This window comes from Cetorhinus maximus, chromosome 17, assembly GCF_964194155.1.
Source record: "Cetorhinus maximus chromosome 17, sCetMax3.hap1.1, whole genome shotgun sequence".
Lineage (NCBI taxonomy): Eukaryota > Metazoa > Chordata > Chondrichthyes > Lamniformes > Cetorhinidae > Cetorhinus > Cetorhinus maximus.
In genome coordinates, this window is record NC_135895.1 from 93,101,716 (window position 1) to 93,122,775 (window position 21,060).

Genomic DNA, 21,060 nt, shown 5'->3' on the forward strand with positions numbered 1-21,060 from the left:
TGGTGAGCAAGAAAATAATTTAGATAAGTAATCTCAGAGACAAAAGTGCTCCATCTTGGTGATAGTAGGGTAGATTTGAGCCCTCTATTTAGTGTTAAGTGATTTTTTTAAAACTATTTAAAATATTGAGCAAATTAGTTTCTGAATGGGAAAGGCAGTAGTTGTCAACAAATAGAAAAATTGGTGCTAGATTTTTAAAAATCTATTTCCCAAATTCACTGCAACCATGAAATGTATCAATCAAATGTCAAAAAATGTATCAATATTTTCTGGGGCAGAACCACCCTTAAGAAAATAAATCTTAGGCCTTCACACGCTTTTTCAATCAGACTTTTGTTTGTTCTGTTTCCTTCAAAATTGAAGGAATGTTAAGTATGGCCTACAAACCTCTGTGCCACTGCACTTAGTGTAAGTAAGTGCAATAAATGCCACCATACCAGCAACACCCACGCCATGAGAATGATTTTTTAAAAAAGTAGCCAGTGAAGACCAATCCCACATCAGGACAACAATTCTGCCCCTGCGGGTAAGTTTGCTGACTGATAACATATGATCACTGTTATCTACAGCTTATTTATCCAATTCATTGAACCAAGTCCAAAGTGTGAACTTAGCTTTCCATTTTATTTTGATAGTGACTTGGAACTCAGCCACTTGATGGCTGAACAGGAGGATGGGAACTGCAGTGAAGCTAATGATATGATCTGCTGTTCAAAATGCTATGCTGACGAACTAAGATACATTTTCTCCCTTGGAAACTTTAATTGTGGTCCTTCTCGGTTTGTTGGTTTTTTTGCAACCAGTGGTATAACTAGAGTTGCAACCAGCCATGATTTACACAGAAATCAAAGAAAAAGGTACAGCTGTTGTCAGGCTTTAATGTGTGCAATACGCTTCCCTATATTCAGTATAGACACCCAATTCACACTGGTACATATGAAGAGTACAACTTAAGCGATGAAAGGGCTTAGAAATGTAGTAAACAATGAGGAGGATAGTAAGAGACTTCAGGAAGACATAAGACTGCTGAAATGAGAAGATGGAATTTAACGCAGAGAAGAGTGCATTGATACATTTTTGGAAGGAAGAATGAGGGTAGTCAATCTAAACTAAATGGTACAGGAAGTGGTGCAGGAAGAGATAGACCTGGGGATATAAAGACAAGTCTTTGAACGTGCTTGCACAAGTTGCGAAGTCTTTTAAAAAATGGGATCCTTGGCTTTATAAATTGAGGACAGAGCACAAAAGCAAGGCACAATGCTAACCCTTTATAAAGCACCGAGCATTCTCTCCAATTCTGGAGACCACACTTTAGAAAGAATGTTAAAGTCTTGACGACAGTGCAGAGGAGAGATACTAGAATGGTACCAGGAATGGGGAACTTTAGTTAATTGGAGAGACTAGAGAAGCTGCAATTGTTCTTCTTGGAGTTAGAAGGCTAAAGGAAGATTTAAGAGAGATGTTCAAAGTTATGAGGGGTTTTGATAAACCGGATAGGGAAAAACTGTTGCTGCAGGCAGGAGGGTGAGTAACAAGAGATTTAAGGTAAATGATAAAAGAGCCAGAGGGAAGAAGAGGCGAGTTCCTTTTAGGCAGCATGTTATGATGATCCGGAATGCATTGCCTGAAAAGTATCTGGAAGCAGTTTCAATAATAATTTTCAAAAGGGATTTGGAAAATATAGGGTGGGATTTTCTGCACCTTCCCCCCCCACCTTCCCACCGGGATCGTCCGGTCCTGCCGCAAGTCAATGGACTTCTGGCTGGGGCACCGCCTCGCCTGCAGCGGGTCCCACCCGCAACGGGACAGGGAAATCCCGGCCATATATGCAAAAGGAAAATGAAAATCTAGGGCAATGGGGCAAGAGCAGGGGAATGGGAATAATTCTTTAGCTCTCCCAGATAACCATCTTCTTCAATGCTGTATGATTCTAGATGTTTCAAAAAAGAAAATCAAGTACAAATTAATATGAAAATTCTGAATTGAATAGTGAATAGTAAATTATGTTTACAGAGGTAATGCCAACCAATATCACCAAGACAGATTATCTGGTCATCATTCTTATCACTGCTTGTTGTCCAGAAATAGGCCTACATGCTTTCCCTACATTAGAACGATGACTGCACTTCAAAACGATTATCATTGAAGCACAATGTGATGTTCTGAGGTGATGAACAGTGCTATATAAATGCAATTCCTTTGTTTAGAGCATGTTAGTGTAATTCTCCATGGTTGCAGTCAAATCAAAAGGTGATTCTGATGATAGTAACCACCATTCAGGCCCGAATGACTTTAAACAACAAGCTTTAATAGACAAAAGCAACACACTTGCAGCTGCTAGAGGTCTGAAATAAAGGGGGAAGTCGCTGGAATACTCAGCAGGTCTGGTAACATCTGTGGAGAGAGAAATAGAGTTAACATTTCAAGTCTGTGACCTTTTGTCAGAACTGGAAAAAATTAGAAATGTTTCAAGCAGGTGAAAGGTGGGAAAAAGAACAAAAAGGGAAGGTCTGTGATAGGGTGGAGGGCAGGAGAGATTAAATGACAAAAGAGTTCAAGGTGCAAGGCCAAAGGTAATTAGATAAATAAACAAAAGAACTGTCCCGGGGAGGTGTGATTGGCAGGATCATGCATACCTGTCATCCGAAAGCAGACAAGAGAAAAAAAACACAGCAAAGAAAAAGGAAACAGAATTTAAAATTGTTTGATTCAAAGTGCCTAATGGAATAATAGCTTTTATTTAAAAGTATTTAAAATTGGAGTAAATTCATTCGATTGTACAGACTGGCATGAAGCCAAGAATCTCCCCGCTTTGCGCAACACCTTCGGTCTGTCCACAAACATGACCCAGACCTCCCTGTCGCTTGCCATTTCAACACTCCACCCTGCTCTCATGCCCACATGTCCGTCCTTGGCTTGCTGCATTGTTCCAGTGAAACTCAACGCAAACTGGAGGAACAGCACCTCATCTTCCGACTAGGCACTTTACAGCCTTCCGGACTGGATATTGAGATCAACAATTTTAGATCATGAGCTCTCTCCTCCATCCTCACCCCCTTTCCGATCCCCCTTTTTTCCAATAATTTATATATATTTTTCTTTTCCCACCTATTTCCATTACTTTTAAATGTATTTCCATCCATTGTTTTATCTCCACCTTTTAGCCTATTTCGATCCCTTCCCCCCACCCCACTAGGGCTATCTGTACCTTGCAGGTCCTGCTTTCTACCCTTAATGTTACCTATTATCACATTCCTTAGATGATATCACCACCTTCAACACCTCTTTGTCCTTTTGTCTATGACGTCTTTTGGTTATCTCCACCTATCACTGGCCCTCTGTCCAGCTCTACCTGTCCCACCACACCCCCCCTTAACCCAGCTTATATTTCACCTTTTCTATTTTTACTTAGTTTTGTTGAAGAGTCATACGGACTCGAAACATTAACAGTGTTCCTCTCCGCAGATGCTGCCAGACCTGCTGAGTTTTTCCAGCTATTTTTGTTTTGGTTTTGGATTTCCAGCATCCGCAGTTTTTTGCTTTTAATCTCCCAGCTCCGCTTCGCCCCCCTCGGGAGCACAGGAGAAACTTTGTTTCAGAGGAGCCGCCTCCAGCACTTCTTCAGATGTGGTTCAGGCCTGCCTGCCTAGCCGGGCGGTGTTAGTGAACAAAGTTTCCCCAGCTAGCTAGCAAGGAGGGAAGGAGGGAGGGAGGGTAAAGCGGAGGTGGGAGATTCAGTCTGTGCAATCCTGTGAATTTACTCCAATTTTCAAGGGGAGGGGAGAGAAACTGCAAAACATTGTCACTTTTTAGCACTATCTATTATCTGGATTCAGACAAATAAAAAATACAGAGTTCTAACATAGCTTTACGTTTTAAAGAGAAAGACATTGAAAATATCACAACTCACTACTTTGGACACGGCTGGATTATTCTGTCAAAAACTCTGGGCTGCAGGCACACTGGAAACGGCAGTGATAACACGGAACAAAAACAGAATTACCTGGAAAAACTCAGCAGGTCTGGCAGCATCGGTGGAGAAGAAATCAGTTAACGTTTCGAGTCTTCACGACCCTTCGGCAGAACTGAGTATAGTTAGGAGAAAGGCGAAATATAAGCTGGTCTAAGGTGGGGGGGCGGGGGGAGAGAGAAGTTGAGGGTGTGGTGATTGTGGAGATAAGCAAGCAGTGATAGGAGCAGATAATCAAAAGATGTCACAGACAAAAGGATCAAAGAGGTGTTGAAGGTGGTGATATTGTCTAAGAAAAGTGCTAATTAAGAATGGAAGACAGGACACTCAAGGTACAGCTCTAGTGGGGGTGGGGTGGAAAGACTAACAAAGTTTTAGTTTTAGATTTAAAAATAATGGAAATAGGTGGGAAAAGAAGGATCTATATAAATTATTGAAAGAAAAGGGAGGGGGGAGAAACGGGGTGGGGATGGGGGGAGGGGAAGTTTAAGATCTAAAGTTGTTGAATTCAATATTCAGCCCGGAAGGCTGTAAAGTGCCTAGTCGGAAGATGAGGTGCTGTTCCTCCAGTTTGCGTTGGGCTTCACTGGAACAATGCAGCAAGCCAAAGACAGACATGTGGGCAAGAGAACAGGGTGGAGTGTTAAAATGGCAAGCGACAGGGAGGTTTGGGTCTTTCTTGCGGACAGACCGCAGGTGTTCTGCAAAGCGGTCGCCCAGTTTGCGTTTGGTCTCTCCAGTGTAGAGGACACCGCATTGGGAGCAACGAATGCAGTAGACTAAGTTAGGGGAAATGCAAGTGAAATGCTGCTTCACTTGAAAGGAGTGTTTGGGCCCTTGGACGGTGAGGAGATAGGAAGTGAAGGGGCAGGTGTTGCATCTTCTGCGTGGGCATGGGGAGGTGCCATAGGTGGGGGTTGAGGAGTAGGGGGTGATGGAGGAGTGGACCAGGGTGTCCCGGAGGGAATGATCCCTACGGAATGCCCTCAGGGGGCGTGAAGGGGAGATGTGTTTGGTGGTGGCATCATGCTGGAGTTGGCGGAAATGGCGGAGGATGATCCTTTGAATGCGGAGGCTGGTGGGGTGATAAGTGAGGACAAGGGGGACCCTATCATGTTTCTGGGAAGGAGGAGAAGGCGTGAGGGAGGATGCGCGGGATATGGGCCGGACACGGTTGAGGGCTCTGTCAACGACCGTGGGTGGAAAACCTCGGTTAAGGAAGAAGGAGGACATGTCAGAGGAGCTGTTTTTGAAGGTAGCGTCATCAGAACAGATGCGACGGAGGCGAAGGAACTGAGAGAATGGGATGGAGTCCTTACAGGAAGCGGGGTGTGAGGAGCTGTAGTCGAGGTAGCTCTGGGAGTCGGTAGGCTTGTAGTGGATATTGGTGGACAGTCTATCATCAGAAATTGAGACAGAGTGGTAACACGGGCTGCAGGCAGGAGGGTAACCGCAAGTGGTGTCACTGGCTTCCCCGCAGCAACAAGTTTCACGGAGAAAGTGAAATTGGCGATTGGAAACAAACACACCGCCTCCCACACATGCAGCAAATCGCTTTCACTCACCATGTTCGCCACGTCCTTTTCGCCCACTTCGATTTCCAATATTATCTTGAATGTGACGTAGCTTCAGCCTCAACCACTAACCCAGGAATTGAACTCCATGGTTAAGGTAGTTTCTCCTGTTCTCCATCGCTGACATTTAATCTTTTTTTTAAAAAAAAACCAAAACTAACCTAGGGAAACAATATTTCAGGAAGTAAGTGGTCAATCTATGAGGACACACTGCCGAGGGAGGCGATGGAAACAGTGCGGATTCATTCCAATGAAAATTGGTGACATTTATTTCACAGGGTAGAGTATAGGAGTAATCTGGGGCTTGGCATGTGGTAAGGGTAGTTTACTGGAAGGAATAGGTGGTTTTTGGTTCCCAAAATTCTCCACTACTGGGGCTTTTTCTCAATATGTCTGGGTCTGTTGTAGGCTAATTGATTAATATGATTAAAAGCAAAATACTGCGGATGCTGGAAATCTGAAACAAAAATAAAACATAGCTGGAAAAACTCAGCAGGTCTGACAGCATCTGTGGAGAGGAACACAGAGTTAACGTTTTGAGTCCGTATGACTCTTCATCATCTGATGAAGAGTCATACGGACTCAAAAGGTTAACTGTGTTACTCTCTGCAGATGCTGTCAGACCTGCTGATTAATATGATTAATTAGCAGCTTCAATGGACCAGTCACCTAACTGTTGTGCCTACCATACCAGATTAGAGGCTGGGAAATCTGCAACAGGTAATTCACCTCCTGACTCCCCAAAGCCTTACCACCACTTACAAAGGCCAAATCAGGAGTGTGATGGAATACATTCCACGTGCTTGGGTGAGTACAGTTCCAACAACACTTAAGGAGCTTGATACCATCCAGTGCAAAGCAGCCCATTTGACTGGCATCCCATCCACAACCTTGAACATTCTCTCTCTCTCCACCAATGGTGCACAGAATCAGCAGTGTGTACCATATACAAGATGCACTGCAGCGCTTTGCCAAGGCTTTGCAACAGTGCCTTCCAAATGTGTGCCTTCTGCTGCCTAGAAGCACAAGGGTAGCAGGTGCACCACCTGTAAGGGAACACCATCACCTATAAGTTACACTTCAAGTCACACACCATCCTGACTTGGAAACATATTACCGTTCCTTCATTGTCACTGGGTCAAAATCCTGGGACTCCCCTCCTAACAGCACCGTGGACACACCTGCGCCACATGGATTGCAGTGGTTCAAGGTGGCTCACCGTCATCTTCTCAAGAACAATTAAGATGAACAATGAATGCTGGCTTTTATGAGTGAATAACATAAAGTTTTCCACAAAGTATTATCAGGAAGATGTAATAATTTCCATAATGCTATTGGATATTATTGTAAAATAGAGTAATAGTGGGATGTGTCTGTGTGTGTGTGTGACTTAATTGAATTAGAGGCAGCTAGTCTGGGTGCTTTGACAAAAGAAGAGAAATTAGGTCTGAAATGTTAATTCGGCAAACATGGCAAGTTTGAGAATGTGAAGCGTAAAGGGAACATTTATATTTTTAAACAAAGTATAGTGACATGAATTCAAAGGAGGAAGTGTAATGTATACCTAGCCAGCAGAAGTAGTAAGAAATAGTGTGTTTATTTATTTTTCCCAAAGATTACTGGTGGAATTGGTACTATGATAGATTTTTTTATTGGTAGAGAGGTAAAGTTCAAAAGACATATTGGCCAGAATTTTTCCCTCATCGGGCTGGCTCAACGGGAGCAGGCAGGGGTGGTCAGGAAGCCAACTGTTGCCCGCGATTGGCTCCACTCCGCGATTTCACGTGGGCGGGCCTGCATAGATCACGAGCGGCAGCGCTCAGCGCCACCTGTGCAGACGGAGGGAAGAGGGAGAGTGAGCTGGCGCGGAGCTGCCTCAGGGAGATTGAGGTGCTTTTTAAAAAAAATTAATAAAGGCAGTAAAAATTTAAAAAAAACATGTCTCCTCACGAGCTGGGATATGTTTTCAAGTCAAAAATAAAGTGTTTATTTGCTTCAGGAAGCCTCATCCACGGGATGAGGTTTCCTAAAAAATGTACAGGCCGCTTGGCTTTTCGCCTGCCCACCAACAGTAAGGTTGGGTGGATAGCGTAAATTTGATTTTAATTAGCTTGTTTATGGCCTTAATGGGCCCTCCAATTATTGGCGGGCGTGCAGCCGACTCTGGCGCACGCCCGCCGAACAAAATATCGTGCGAATGCACGATGGCATCGGGATACACGTCCGGCATCATTGTGCGTAATTTTATGCTCGAGCGTGTCGGGTGTGTGCCCGCATGCCGAGCGTAAAATTCTGCCCTGTGAGACAATGGGAATTCGCATTCAAAGAGGAAAATATGTATAAAGGAGAGAGGGCTGTTTGTAAGGGAGGCATTTTGAGATCCGACAAGTGTGAAAAGCCTTCAGCATCTATGCCTCAAGCTGCTATCTTCAAAGGACTGAAGTTAAGAAAACTCACCTTGAATTCGGCGTGGGTTTTTCCCCGGGTCTTTTAAAATCTATGTGTTTTACTGTTGCCTTAACGAAAGTGTAATTGGGAGTTAGATTGATTAGGAGATTTAGAAGTTATCATAGTAGTAATTTATAGATCTGTGTATGTATTTAAAATCATTTCTCTTATTCATAAATGTTTAATCTAGTTTTGTAAAAACCTATAAGACTGGGTGGTTTTGTTACTACTGTGTTCAAGGCACGCATCTCGAAATTTGTGGCAAGTTGTTTCAAGTTTCCCTTTGGGATTTGATCAATTCAGCATTTACCGTCGGCTGTGCCATAACAGTATCCACTGGATGTCATTTTAACTCCTGTACCAGCATCTACTTTACAACTTTGTAAATGCCACAGGTGAATGTAATTTGACCACTGGGATTGCTGACAATCTTGAAAAGATCAGTTTCAAACCAACAGCAATATTTCAGGTTTAATTTTTCAAAAAGAAAATCCAGTCAACTGCCTTCACCTGGCAACATGTGCTGGGCTGCAATGGGTTTGAACATTTACCACTTGGTGGTGCACTAAACTAACTCCTCAACTCTGCAGTGATGAGAGGTGTTTCACTTCTGTCAGAAAATTACATATCGCACATTACAATCGACACCTGTTACAACATTTCAAAAGTATCTAACATCCAGTCCAGCAATATTAGTTATCTCAGACTCAACAATTACAGTCACCAAAGGTAAGTGCAATCCTGCAACCATAATGTTTGAGAATTGGCTGGAATGGATTATTTCACTTTTAGAAAGTTTTGACAGTGATACCTTACTGCAACACATTATTTAATAAAGCTCTCATAGCTTATTTAAAAATATATATAACTTTCACTCTTATTTTTGTAAATCACCTGAGTAATTAATGCCGTGGTAATAGCCGATGAATAAAAAAAGATATACAGTGAGTAAATTACTAATTATTAACACTTTACAGAACATTTTGTTCATTAAATAAGCACGCACAGTTGGCAGGCTGCTTCTTGGCAAAATGTTTCTTCCATTGAAAACAATAGCTGAACCAGATGTTGAGCCTGGCATCCAGTCTTCAGGAACAAATTCGACAGGAATCAAAATACATCACGAGAAGTAATCAATGCAATGATTAGAAACAATCAGAACCTGATGGCAGAATTGCCCCAAATTTGCACTAAGTGCAGTAGCAGGCGGGTAAAGCGACGTGCTGCCCATCGACAGTGGTGGCAGGTTTTCACGCCATATCGTCCTCAGCCTGCCTCATTACTTACGCACTCCCGGGAAACACGCTGTTTCCATGGTGGGCGGGCGAATGAGGAGCTGCTGTATCACACCGGCTGCCATGTTTAAAGGTTAACTGCAAGCACAGCGCTCATTGCTTCCCACTCACCACAGCTGCCTGGGAGACATGGCCCTCAAAGGCAAGAAGACTGCAGCCCCCTGGCTTAATGACGGGTCCCTCGAGCGGCTGCTGGATGCCGCGGAGGCCCGCCGGGATGTCCTGTACCCCGGCTCTGGCCGCAGGATGGGCAGCAACGTAACCAATCCGTCTTGGGAACCGGTGGCAGCGGTGGTCAGCGCCAATGCCCTTCAGAAGAGGACAGCCACCCAGTGCCGCAAGAGGATTAATGATCTCCATTCCGCCAGGGTAAGTCCCTCTTTTCATCACTCCCAACTCACACACTTACAAACCCATCACACATCCACAGGGCCCTCACTCATTGCTGGTTCAAGGGACCACACCATTCACTCTCTCACACTCGCCATCATTGCCCTCATCCTGTCCAAGGGACCACTCACCACCCACACAGGCCAGGCACATTTATCATCTGGCCTGGCAGGCGTCCTGCTTACACTTTCTCCATCTCTATCCATGCAGAACAAGCTGGCACACAACAACAGGGAGAGGTCGCAGACTGGTTGCAGAATGCTCGAAATCAGGGTCCTCGCGGACTTTGAAAACAAAGCCATCTAGCTGGCCGGCGAGTATGTGGACCACTCCTGTGCTGACGGTGAGGTTGGCGCTGCTCTACCAAGTGAGGATCCAGCAGTGCAACATCCATCAGACAACCATGCTGTAAGTGATGTGTCCTCTTTCACAGGCCACTGCCATGCACTAATTATCTCCTTGCTTTCGCAGGCACATCTGCCAAACAGCCAACAGAGTCCATGACCCAGGGCCTCCAATCAAGCCCCAAAGAAACACACCTTGGTGGGACCTAGCTTTAGAGTAGCCCCTGGTGTGCACATCGCGCCGTATGATCCACTGCATGCGGCAGCAGGGACTTCCCAGGTGTCCGACACTCGGAGGACTGCTGGTGGCCAGAAATTTGCTGAGTCCGAGTCAGATGACGAGACTCTGGACTCGGTCATGTCACAGTTACTGGAGCTGCAAAGGCAAGCTCGGGAACATGAGGAAAGGGTGTCCACTGCACTTCTCAGACTGCAAGGCACAATGGAGGAGTCCGTCCGCATTCAGTCTGAGGTGATAGCGCCAGCATGTCAACGCACCAAGGTCAACACTGGTAGGATGGAGGCTGCCATGGAGACCTTGGTCCAGGACGTCACTCCTGCACTGCTGCGCTGGCTCAACTCCATCGCTGATGCCATATTTGGCTTCTAATAGTGTATATGCATTGAGCTTCCCGGTCTGTCTGCAAGCATTACCCGGACCTCCCTGTCGCTTGCCATTTTAACACACCACCCTGCTCTCTTGCCCACATGTCTGTCCTTGGCTTGCTGCATTGTTCCAGTGAAGCCCAACGCAAACTGGAGGAACAGCACCTCATCTTCCGACTAGGCATTTTACAGCCTTCCGGACTGAATATTGAGTTGAACAACTTTAGATCTTGAACTCCCTCCTCCATCCCCACCCCCTTTCCGTTTCTTCCCCCTCCCTTTTGTTTTTTCCAATAATTTATATAGATTTTTCTTTTCCCACCTATTTCCATTATTTTTAAATGTATTCCATCCATCGCTTATTTCACCCCACCCCCATGCGAGCTACCTTGCTTGTCCTGCTCTCCACTCTTAATTAGCACATTCTTTTAGATAATATCACCTCCTTCAACACCTCTTTGTTCTTTTGTCTGTGACATCTTTTGGTTATCTCCTCCTATCACTGCTTGCTTGTCCCAACAACCACCGCCCCCATCCCCCCTTCTTCCCCACCCCCCCCCCCTTAAACCAGCTTATATTTCACCCCTTTCCTATTTCTACTTAGTTCTGTTGAAGGGTCATGAGGACTCGAAACGTCAACTTTGCTCTTCTCCGCCGATGCTGCCAGACCTGCTGAGTTTTTCCAGGTATTTCTGTTTTTGTTTTTGTTTCTTCTTTTAAACAGACTGCCGGGTCGCCATGGGATCCGGTGGTCTGTACACGCCCGCCACCGCCTGCACACTCCCTCTCTCCATGGGAGTTGGGAAATACACTGGGCGGGCCTTAATCGGCCCGCCCGCGTAAAATGGCGGCGCGGACCCAATCGAGAGCGGCGATCGGGCCCGTGCCTGCTCTGCCCCAGGGCCAAATGGAAAATTCTGCCCCATGCCACTCATCCACACTTAACTGATCTACCTGATCTGTTCCATCACATAGCTAGATCCAGCATTTTTCCTCCCTTTGTAGGCCTATGTGAAGTCCTGCACACATTTTAGGAATCCCATTCCTTTTTTTTCCTATTCCTTTCTCCTGCTTCAATGAATGAGTAATTACAATCTCCCATAGCAATAATGTCGTTAATCATATTTGTATTCCTGATCTGTTGATAGATTTCCTCTTCCAGTTCCCTCCCACGTAAATGATTTTGTAGTCCAACTCCACTAATGCAACAATCACCTTTTTAAAATCTTGGACCTCTAACTATATTGACACCCCTCACACTTGTGCAGAATGGAAAATCTCTGCCAAAATAAATAGAAATGTGTCTTTTTTTAAAATCACCTAACGCAGCAGTTCAATTACAGAATGCTTAAAGACTGACAATGAAACACATTTTTCTATCAGTTTCTGAAATTGGGTATGATTTATTAACCGTAATTTATGAGTTATGCATTCAGCCACTTTTAATTTAAGAAGGCGATATTGAGCATCTTTTGTTTACCAAGTATTCATTGCAAACATACATATGGAAGAGGACAGGAAATGATCAGCCAGTCCATTGAACCTGTTCCATCCCCAGCACGGTGCAACTTCTGCACAATTCCACCGCCACCTTTCCTCACCTTCCCCTCAAAAAAAAGAAGCCACACCTCTAGGAGAGACCTAAAAAAAATTGAAAACAAAATGCCAATTCAAGAATAAAAAATATTGGAACTTCCTGTAGGACCTCCAAATCCAAGCTCCAGAAGACTCTGGTGACTGGGTCCCCAATAATCCACCTACTACTCTCATCTAGAACTCATTTAGATCCTTTCTGATTACTTAAACATTGCTACTGCCAGCAACTTCTCCCGGAGGTTGGTGCCTCTCTGCAAAAAGTCCTTTTTAGTGGCTAACCCAGTTCTGTGTATTTGTCACTTGTGTGCATGTATCCCCAGTACTTTCTAACCCATTTCGCTCAAATATCCTATTAACTGACTCCACAGGCTTTATTAAACTGAAAGCAAAATACTGTGGATGCTGGAAATTCGAAATAAAAGCAGAAAATGCTGGAAAAACTCAGCAGGTTTGGCAGCATCTGTGAGAGAGAAAAACAGGGTTAACGTTTCAAGTCTATATGACTCTTCTTCGGAACTGAAGTGTCAGAAGGGTCATATGGACTCGAAACGTTAACTCCGTTTCTGTCTGCACAGATGCTGTCAGACCTGCTGAGCTTTTCCAGCATTTCCTGTTTTAATTACCACGGGTTTTGTTATTCTGAAGGCCTAATCTAAACTCATGCTTTTCTGAAGTAAAAAACCACAACTCTCTAAACCTGTCCTGGTAACTAAGGGCTCCTAAACTGGGCAATCTAATGGACTGCATGTAAACCTTTCCAGGACATCTATGTCCCCTAATTTGTCCAGTGTCTATTGACAATTTTAAAAATGTATATTGACAGCAATGTTCCCTCCAATGTGCTTCATTTGTTGTGCTTTGTGGTCCCTTTAATCTGCTGTGTGGCCACACATGCGCATGTCTTAAAGGGGCCGCTTGTGTGTGGCCTGTTTGTCCCCTACGGAAGTTCTAGACTGCATGCGGAGCCATGCACCAACACAGCCTAGAAGGAACTTTGCTTGACAGCCTTTTCCCAGTAACGACTCAGTGGATAGATGTAGCACTAAGCCAAATGCTCCAGGTTCAATTCCCTGCTCCCTGCTGAGCCAGCTGGTCTCTGCTGTACTATTACAGAGGTCTCTGCATTGGAAATGGAATTGTTAAGTTAGTGTATAACTGGGAGAACATACTGGAACGTGGAATATAACTGAAAAAGTGTCAAGCTTTTCAGCAGTGTAAACAAGTACAAACTTTTAAACTAATTTATTTAATTATTTTTTGTATTTGTAAAGAATAAAAAGTAGTCAAATTGAGTATGTGCTATTTACAGTGCTACAGTTGTGATTCTACATTAATATCATTTGACTGAGAAAACATAGAAGTCACTGATACTCAATTGCTACCCCTAAAAGTACGATTTGTTCTTTATCAAGTTTCCTTTGTCTTCCATATTAGCTGATATTGTTAATGGTTTTCTCACCTCAGGTTCTGTCTGGCCCCTCTTTAAATCTGCTGTTATCACCCTCTCTCCTCAAAAAACTAACCATAGACCTCTCCGTCCTTGCAAATTACAGCCCCATCTCCAACCTCCCTTTCTTCTACAAAGGCCTTAAATGTGCAGTTGTTCCCAAATCTGTGCACAATTTTCTTGTAATTCTTATGTTTGAATCTCTCCAATCAGGTTACACTCCTGCCACAGTATCTAAACGGTTCTCATCAAGGCCGCAAATGACATCCCATATGACTGAAACAAAAATAATTTACCTCTCCTCGTCCTTCTTGATCTGTCTGATCACACCATCCTCTTCCAACACCTCTCCACTGTTGTCGAGCTGGGTGGTATTGTACTCACCTGGTTCCATTCTTATCCGTCGGGTTGCCCTTGATGCTACCCAAGGATCTATTGTTGGCCATCTCCTAATTCTCATGTACAGGTATGCCCATTTAAACTGTATTTTAATGGCATGTTTTCGTTTCAGCATGGTTTGTAAATTAAGAAAAGTTTCTCAAATAGTGCTGCCTCCATTTTTGTTTTAGCACAGTTACTGCACATACACATTCTTTTCTTAAAAAAAGAACGGCCACTCAGCTCATCATCTCTCCCCACCCCCTAATTATCTCCTGCCCATCACTTCCCTCTCCTAAGCCCCCTGCCCGCCGTTTCTGTGAGAATGGATGTTATTTTTTAATATTTGGGGGGAATATTGTGTTTCTCCGTGAAGAATGCCATTGTCTGTGTGTGTAAATGATTTAATTAAGCTGGGGAAGGTTACAAGAAGACAGGTTGTCTTGGGGGGTTTAAAACATGAAAGGATTGCGGCAAAAACAAAAAACTACTGCGGATGCTGGATGATAGAGGCATTAGGTTTGAGGTACTAGTGAATGGGTTGGATCTAACATCTGCATTTTTAGATAAGCTAAGAGTATTTTCAAATATCAAAGGGAAATCAGAAGTGCCAAGAAACATGTTTGCGACTTGCAGGAGTTCCATAGGTAAATAGAAGAGGGGATATTACATTTTATTGGCCCAAAAGCACAGAAAACCGAAGCATGAAAGATTTTATATTCGGAAGGATTTGAGTTTCAAAGAGTTGTGAGAACAATGGAACATGAAATGAAAGCAGGGAGAAAGGTGTTTTAGAGTTACTATGGAAAGCTTAAGGGAGTTGTTGGCTATGAGCTGTTAGCTGTAGTTGTGGGCTATTGGCTGCATGAGGAATATCTCCTGGAAACAGCTGGGAGAAGATCTAGTTTGAATCAGCCATCTAGTCAAGCCACAAAAGTCTTGGTCTTCAAAAACAGTTTTGTTCTGAAGTTTTGGATTTCCACAGTAGAGTGGGAGAGAGTTCAAGAGGTCATGTGGTATGTCTCTATTAAAGCTACAGCAGTTTTGCCTTGGGTATTATTCCTGGATGCTTAATATTAAACATCTATAAGAGAGTTAAAAGCAAAATACTGTGGAATGTGGAAATCTGAAACAAAAACAAAAATTGCTGGAAAAATTCAGCAGGTCTGACAGCATCTGCGGAGAGGGATACAGAGTTAACGTTTCGAGTCCGTATGATTCTTCATCAGAACTAAAGAGAAATAGCAATGTGGTGAAATAAGCTGTTTAAGGGGGTGTGGGACAGGTGGAGCTGGATAGAGGGCCAGTGATAGGTGGAGGCAATGTCAGAAACAAAAGGACAAAGGGATGTTGATGGTGGTGATATTAGCTAAAGGATGTGCTAATGGTGACATTAAGGGTAGAAAGCAGGATGAGCAAGTGACAGGTGGCCCTAGTTGGGGTGGGGTGGGGGGAAGGGATCAAAATAGGCTAAAAGGTGGAGATAAAACAATGGATGGAAATACATTTTTAAAATAATAATGGAAATAGGTGGGAAAAGAAAAAAATATATATAAAAAATATATAATAATTATTAGAAAAAAGGGGATCAAAAAGGGGGTGAGGATGGAGGAGAGAGTTCATGATCTGAGGTTGTTGAACTCAATGTTAAGTCCGGAAGGCTGTAAAGCGCCTAATCGGAAGATGAGGTGCTGTTCCTCCAGTTTGTGTTGAGCTTCACTGGAACATTGCTGCAGGCCAAGGACAGACATGTGGGAATGAGAGCAGGGTGGAGTGTTGAAATGGCAAGCGACAGGAAGGTCTGGGTCATGCTTGCTGACAGACCAAAGGTGTTCCGCAAAGCGGTTATCCAGTCTGTTTTTGGTCTCTCAAATGTAGAGGAGACCGCATTGGGAGCAGCGAATGCAGTAGACTAAATTGAGGGAAGTGCAAGCGAAATGCTGCTTCACTTGAAAGGAGTGTTTGGGCCCTTGGACGGTGAGGAGGGGGGAAGTAAAGGGGTAGGTGTTGCACCTCCTGCGGTTGCATGGGAAGGTGCAGTGGGAGGGGGTTGAGGTACAGGGGGTGATGGAGGAGTGGACCAGGGTGTCCCGGAGGGTACGGAATGCAGACGGTGGGGTGGGGGGGCGGAGGCGGTGAAGGGAAGATGTGTTTGGTGGTGGTATCATGCTGGAGTTGGCGGAAATGGCGGAGGATGATCCTTTGAATGCGGAGGCTGGTGGGGTGATAAGTGAGAGTCTATAAGGGAGTGTTACCTGGAAGGTGTTTACTTGTGGGTTTCACCAAGTAGGAAGTTCTTTTGGGCGGAATGTTTTTTAAGACTAATTTTAACTGTGTAACTATAATCTTGAGTGCTTAAGTTTTCTTTTATTCTTGTTAATAAAACTTTTACTGTTAATTTTTAAAACCCCAAAAGTGTTACTGGACTTCTTGCTGCTGAGATCAGTACATTTTCTTCTCGTTTTCAGAATACAAAAAAAAGGTATGGCCCGGAAGCCAAGTTTCGCTCAGGGATTTGGTCTGCGGAGCAATTAACATCTGCTGTGGTTTTAACAAATTTGGGGGCTCTTTGCAGGATTATTAAAATTCCTTGATTCGGTTGGAGTTTTTGAATCCATGGGATACGAGTCCAAGGAGAATATTGAACTCAGGAGTCTTGTGTTGAGGGATTTTAAAGTGGTTGAACTGCAAAATGGCTTTGGCAATTATTATGACTTTTCTGGGAGTGGAAAATGTGACTTATGGAGTACTTGAAATATCTGACTAAACATCAGTTGAGAGTAATAAATTAATTAAAATGTGGTAGTGTTGGCCGGATGTGTTGCTAGTACAGCATGTGGAAGCTGCTGAATACCAAGGTGATCCAGAGCGAACACATCTGGAGTAAGTGTTTGCAGCTCAAGGAACTTCGGATCAGATTTCCTCAGATTAGGTCATTCAGATTTGATGTCTGGTCAGGGACAGGAGGGTGTGACTGCAGGTTAGTCAGGTTTGGGGACCCAGGGAGTAGCATTCGAGGAGCCTTGGCCCCTGAAATTGTCCAACAGTTACGAGGTTCTTGCAAGCTGTGTGGATGAGAACAGGGACTGCAGGGAGGATGAGTGAACTGACCCACGGCACTGTGGTACAGGGAGCCATTCAAGTGGTGGGGAGGAAATAGGAACGCAGTAGTGGTAGGGGACAGTATAATTAGGGGGATAGATACTGTTCTCTGCAGCTGTGAGCGTGAGTCCCGAAGGCTGTGTTGCCTGACCGGTGCCAGGGTTAAGGACATCTCCTCAAGGCTGGTGAGGAATTTGGAGTGGGAGAAGAGGGATCCAGTTGTCTTCCACGTTGGTACCAACAACATTGATAGGACTAGAAAGGAGGTTCTGCTGAAAGAATTTGAACAGTTAGAAGCTAGTTTAAAAAGCAGGGCCTCCAAGGTAATAATCTTGGGATTGCTACCTGAGCCACGGGCAAACTGGAATAGGGTAAATAAAGTCAAGGAGTTAAATGCAAGGCTCAAAGACTGGTGTGGGAGGAATGGGTTTCAGTTCATGGAGCACTGGCACCAGTACTGGGGTAGAAGGGAACTGTTCCGGTGGGATGGGCTTCACTTGAACTGTGCTGGGACCAGTGTCCTGGCAAATTGAATAACTAGGGCTTTAGCGAGGGCTTTAAACTAAATGGGGGGCAGGGGGAGGGTTCTGGAGAGTGGATACATAGGCTTACAAAGGAAAAGGATATGGCAGCACTACGGGGCAGCTATTTAGGTAATGACACCCAGAGTGTGACAGGAAGGGACAGAACGTACAAACATAAAAAACAGCAGCAAGTAGAGTCAAAGGGGGAAAAAAATGGTAAAAAGGCAAAATTAGTGGCTCTTTACTTAAATGTACGCAGTATTTGGAACAAAATAAATGAATTAATGGCAAAGTTGAGGTTAATGGATATGATCTTATAGCCATTACAGAGACATGGTTACAAGGGGAGATCAAAGCTGGGAACTAAATATTCAGGGGTATGTGACTTTTCGAAAGGACGGGCAGGAAGGAAAGGGTGGTGGGGTAGCTTTGTTAGTACGAGATGGAATAAGTACAATAGCAAGAATGATCTTGGATCAGAAGATGTCGAATCCATATGGGTGGAGGTAAGAAATAACAAGGAAAAGACAATACTGGTGGGAGTAGCCTATAGGCCCCCTAACATTAGCTATGTAGGACAGAGAATATATCATGAGGTAGTAAGGGCATGAAAAAAGGCAGCACATTAATCATGGGTGACTTTAATCTTCATGTAGATTGGGAAAATCAAATTGGCAGAGGTAGCCACGAGTGAGAATTCATAGAGTGTATTCGGGACAGTTTCCTAGAACAATATGTTATGGATCCAACTAGGGATCAGGCTACTTTGGATCTGGTATTGTGTAATAAGACAGGTTTAATAAATGATCCCAGAGTAAAAGATCCCCTAGGAAACAGTGACCATAACATGGTAGAATTTAGCATTCAGTTTGAGAGTGAGACACTTGGGTCAGAAACAACCTGGCTAAACTTAAACAAGGGTAATTACAAAGGAATGAAGGCAGAGTTGGCTGGAGTGGACTGGGAAAGGAGTTTAGCAGAAAAGATGGTTGATGAACAATGGCAGATGTTTAAGAAAATAGTCCATGACTCACAACAAAGATATATCCCAGTGAGGAAGAAGGATTCAAGGAAGGGGATAAACCAACCATAGTTAACCAAGGAAGTTAAGGGTAGTATCAAATTGAAAGAAAAAACATTCAACGTGGCAAAAATTAGTGGTAAGCCAGAGGATTGGAAAAGTTTTAAAAACTAAAAGATGACCCAAAAAAAAGGAGAAAATAAGCTTTTGAGGGTAAACTAGCAAGTAAAATAAAACGGACAGTAAGAGCTTCTTTAAATATATAAAAAAAAAGAGAGAGGCCAAAGTGAGCATAGGCCCCCTTAGAGAATGAGGTGGGGGAAATAATAATGAGGAACCAGGAAATGGCAGAGGGATTGAATAAATATTTTGCATCAGTCTTCACAGTAGAAGACACTAATAGTATTTCAAAAATACTAAATAATCAAGGGGCAAAAGAGGGGGAGGAAATGAATACAATAAATATCACTAGAGAAAAAGTACTAGGGAAACTAATGGGGCTAAAGGCCGATAAGTCCCCTGGACCTGATGGGTTGCATCCTAGGATATTAAAGGAAGCTACAGAGATAGTGGATGCTCTGGCAATAATCTTCCAAGAATCCTTAGATTCTGGAGAAGTCCCAGAGGATTGGAAAACTGCCAATGTAACACCCTATTCAAAAAGGAAGGGAGACAAAATAAAAAACAGGTAACTATAGGCCAGTTAGCTTAATATCCGTCATTGGGAAAATGTTAGAGTCTATTGTAAAGAATGTAATAACAGAGTGTTTAGAATTACATAATCTAATCAAGCAGACTCAACATAGCTTCATGAAGTGGAAATCATATGTGACAAATTTATTAGAATTCTTTGAGGAGGTAACAAGCAGGATAGATAAAGGGGAACTAGCAGATGTAATATATTTGGATTTCCAAAAGGCACTTGATACTCTTTTTGAGTTCTCAACAGTCACAGATTGCAACTCTTTTGAGTACAATCACAGTTCTTGGTTTCCAGGAGTGGCACATGAACCCATAACCCTCTGATTCAAAGGCGAGGGTGCTATGAACTGAGCCACAGCTGACACCTCTCAAAAGGCACTTGATGAGGTACTGCACATAAGGCTACTTAATAAGATAAGAGCCCATGGTGTTGGGGTAGTGTTTTAGCATGGATAGAGGATTGGCCAACTAATAGAAGACAGAGTTGGGATAAGGGGGGCATTTTCAGGATGGCAACCTGTAACTAGTGGAGTGCCACAGGGATCAGTGCTGGGGCCACAATTATTTACTATATTAATGACTAAGATGAGGGAAATGAATGTACTATCGCCAAGTTTGCGGATGGCACAGAGTCTACAGAGGGATATAGACAGGTTAAGTGAGTGGGCAAAAACTTGACAGGTGGAATATAATGTGGGAAAATGTGAAGTTATGCACTTTGGCAGGAACAATATAGGAGTTCAATATTATTTAAATGGAGAAAGACTGCAGAAAGCTGCAGTACAGAGGGATTTGGGGGTCCTTGTGCATGAATCCCAAAAAGCTAACATACAAGTTCAGCAGATAATTGAGAAGGCAAATGGAATGTTGGTCTTTATTTCAAAGGGAATGGAGTATAAAAATAGGGAAGTCTTGTTGAAACTATACCATGCACTAATTAGGCCACACCTAGAATACTTTGAACAGTTTTGGTCCTCTGATCTAAGGAAAGATGTACTGGCATTGGAGGCAGTCCAGAGAAGGTTCACTAGGTTGATCCCGGGTATGGAGGGATTTTCTTATGAGGAGAGGTTGAGTGGGTTGGACCTGTACTCATTGGACTTTAGAAGAATGAGAGGCGACCTTATTGAAACATACAAGACTTTTAGGCGGCTTCACAGGGTAGCTGCTGAGAGGTTGTTTCACCTTGTGGGACAGTCTAGGACCAGAGGTCATAATCTCAGAGTAAGGGAGCGCCCATTTAAGGCAAAGAGCAGGAGAAATTTCTTCTCTCAGAGGGTAGTGAATCAGTTGAATTCATTACTGCAGAGGGCTGTAGAGGCTGGGTCGTTAAGTAAATTCAAGACTGAGATAGACAGATTTTTAATCAGTAAAGGGATCAAGGGTTATAGGGAAAAGGCAGGAAAGTGGAATTAAGGATTATCATATCAACCATGATCTCATTGAATGGCGGAGCAGACTCAATGGGCCGAATGGCCTACTTCTGCTCCTACACCTTATGGTCTTATAGTTAGCAGATGAAGTGCAGGTAGAGATAAGAGCAGAATTTCGTAAGGCTGATATGGTTAAAATACTCACCCAGCATTTAAAGTTGGAGGAAGGGACACCTGGAACTAGTGTGTCACTGTTGGAGGTACTAAGACTTCAGCTGCAAATGAAGCAA

General features: G+C 43.7%; 1 protein-coding gene across 2 annotated transcripts in view; it reads right to left on the reverse strand.

Annotated features, from left to right (window-relative positions):
* The window catches only part of LOC144692582 (flavin-containing monooxygenase 5-like), a 406,487-nt gene that overhangs the window by 32,999 nt on the left and 352,428 nt on the right, over window positions 1-21,060 (reverse strand). For both annotated transcript variants that reach the window (XM_078561590.1, XM_078561592.1), the window contains exon 2: window positions 2,274-2,394. In XM_078561590.1, coding sequence (XP_078417716.1) covers window positions 2,274-2,276 — 3 coding nt within the window. In that variant the 5' untranslated portion in view covers window positions 2,277-2,394. The remainder of the gene's footprint in view (window positions 1-2,273; window positions 2,395-21,060) is intronic.